Source organism: Anneissia japonica, unplaced genomic scaffold (genome assembly GCF_011630105.1).
Source record: "Anneissia japonica isolate Jap-2015-1 unplaced genomic scaffold, ASM1163010v1 scaffold141379_len1949_cov99, whole genome shotgun sequence".
Taxonomy (NCBI): Eukaryota; Metazoa; Echinodermata; class Crinoidea; order Comatulida; family Comatulidae; genus Anneissia; species Anneissia japonica.
The window spans coordinates 1-1,949 of NW_022738715.1; the positions used below are offsets into that span (position 1 = coordinate 1).

The 1,949-nt window shown below is 36.8% G+C and overlaps 1 protein-coding gene across 1 annotated transcript; it reads left to right on the forward strand.

Annotated features, from left to right (window-relative positions):
* Window positions 1-33: 33 nt before the first annotated feature.
* On the forward strand, window positions 34-1,949 carry LOC117117694 (39S ribosomal protein S18a, mitochondrial-like; the record flags this gene model as incomplete). Its single annotated transcript, XM_033262080.1, is given in 4 exon segments — window positions 34-391; window positions 756-787; window positions 1,162-1,266; window positions 1,928-1,949. Coding segments are annotated over 4 exon segments (328 nt in total), but the record flags the coding sequence as incomplete, so codon positions are not given.

Here is a 1,949-nt window from a genome sequence, read left to right on the forward strand (position 1 = left end):
TTCTTGACACGTACAAATCCTGAGCGAGCAGAAACAATAATAAAGTACTCTTCAGCTCCATGTACGTTAAAAGTTAATGCTGCAAACACAAAGTACTTTGCGTTCGCAGCAATTAAAGTTCGTGTGCGGTAGATTATGACGCAAGTCTAAATAATAATGAGGGCGTTGAAAAACGCGTCAATATAATAAAATTCGGAAGTCGCAAACGCAGTTACGCAGTGCATGTCGTGTGTCTACAAGATGGCGGCTTGCATGCGGCGATTTGCGTGCTCGAGCGTCTATAGAATGTGTACGACATTGAACGGAGCTACAACGACAACATTCACCTACCTCAGAGATACACGGTTATTATTTCATACTGCTGGTGTCAATACAGACAAATACAGAAAAGGTAACGAAACCTAAGTCTATTTTTTAGACGAGAACTAGGCCTAGGGCCTAGGCGCTAGGCCTATCATAGGCCCTATGTGGACCTATATAAGGCTCGGCGAGAGATGTCGCTATATACCTAGGCCTAGTAGACGAGTACTTTTCTGTGTAGGTTATTCGTACCATATTTTGGAGAACCTTACTTCTACCTTTTGTACTTTTTTGTGTAAATCGAGAGCCTACTTACCGATCCACAATGTAGAATTAGACTCTCTACTAGGTTTTTGGCTACTTGATATTTTAATTAAGTTTATACAGCACTTTGTTATGACTTTTCAAATATTACTTAAAAACTTGATCTTTAATTTATATTTTGCATTTTACAGTTCTAGAAACCACTGAAGGGGATGTTACGACGGTGAGTATACTTTTAAAAGTTACTGTATTACAATACTACTTACTAGGCCTACTTGTAGATTACTACTTACTACTCTTATTTTTATATTATGTAAATTATTCAATTTAAGTAAGTGAACATGTGCATTAGATCAAAAAGCGGTTTTCAATAAAGTGGTTGATTGATTGATTGATTGATACTCGATTTACAATATAGAGGGCAGCAGACAGTTCTGTTCAAGAAGACTCCTTTTTTTTCTTAGTTTGTCAACCACGGTTCCCAATTATTTTATTTTTTTTTTTTTATTTTTTTTTTTTTGTTATCGAAGAAATGCTACAAGTTGTAATTCAGGTTTGATGTATTTTATTGTCTTCAAATTTGATATTTGTTCATAGGTTGAAGCAGAATATGTTTCAGCAACTGCAGCAACTAAATTCATTAACAAAGAATATAAAGATGCTTGTCCAATCTGTCGACTAAACCTCAAGGTAACATATAAGGTAAGTACTATACACAAAGATTATTGAGTGGCAGCACAAATGGAGGGTCAAGAGGACAATCGCATGGACTCCCAATGTCCAGTGGCATGTCTAGTAGCCTTGAAGGAAGGGGGGAGAGAGAGTGGGTGGGCACTGATGGGGAAGAGGGCCTGAAAGTGAAGGCTCAATGAATAAGTGAATGCTATCTCCAATGAGGAGCGGGATGCAGCCTTTTGGGAGCCCCTGCGCACCATTAGATTTGCCACCGATTCGTCACAAGGTCGTCAAGACTAAAATATTGATTATGTGTCCATCCAAACAAGGGCTGAAAAAATATTAGCCTAGCCCAGGATTTATCAATCTCAGCTCAGCAAATGTCTTAAGTCAAAAAAGTTAAGATGTCCCTAATAAATATCTTAAGCTGATTTATTACCCAATCTTAGCAAAATCTTGGCTTAAAAATCGTCTTAGATGGTGCCAACGTACAATTGACTTTCTAATTTTAAGCAATTTTTAAGCTAAGCAATATGGATAAATTTGACTTAAGCAAAAAAATGGACATAAGACAAATTTAAGCTGATTTCTAGTTTGATAAATCTGGCGCCTGGGCCTTGGGTCTCTTCGTTATGCCGCTAAATGAAGATCTTCAAGAATGACAATTTTTTTATATTATTATTTACAGGATGTTTTAATATTAAGCCAAT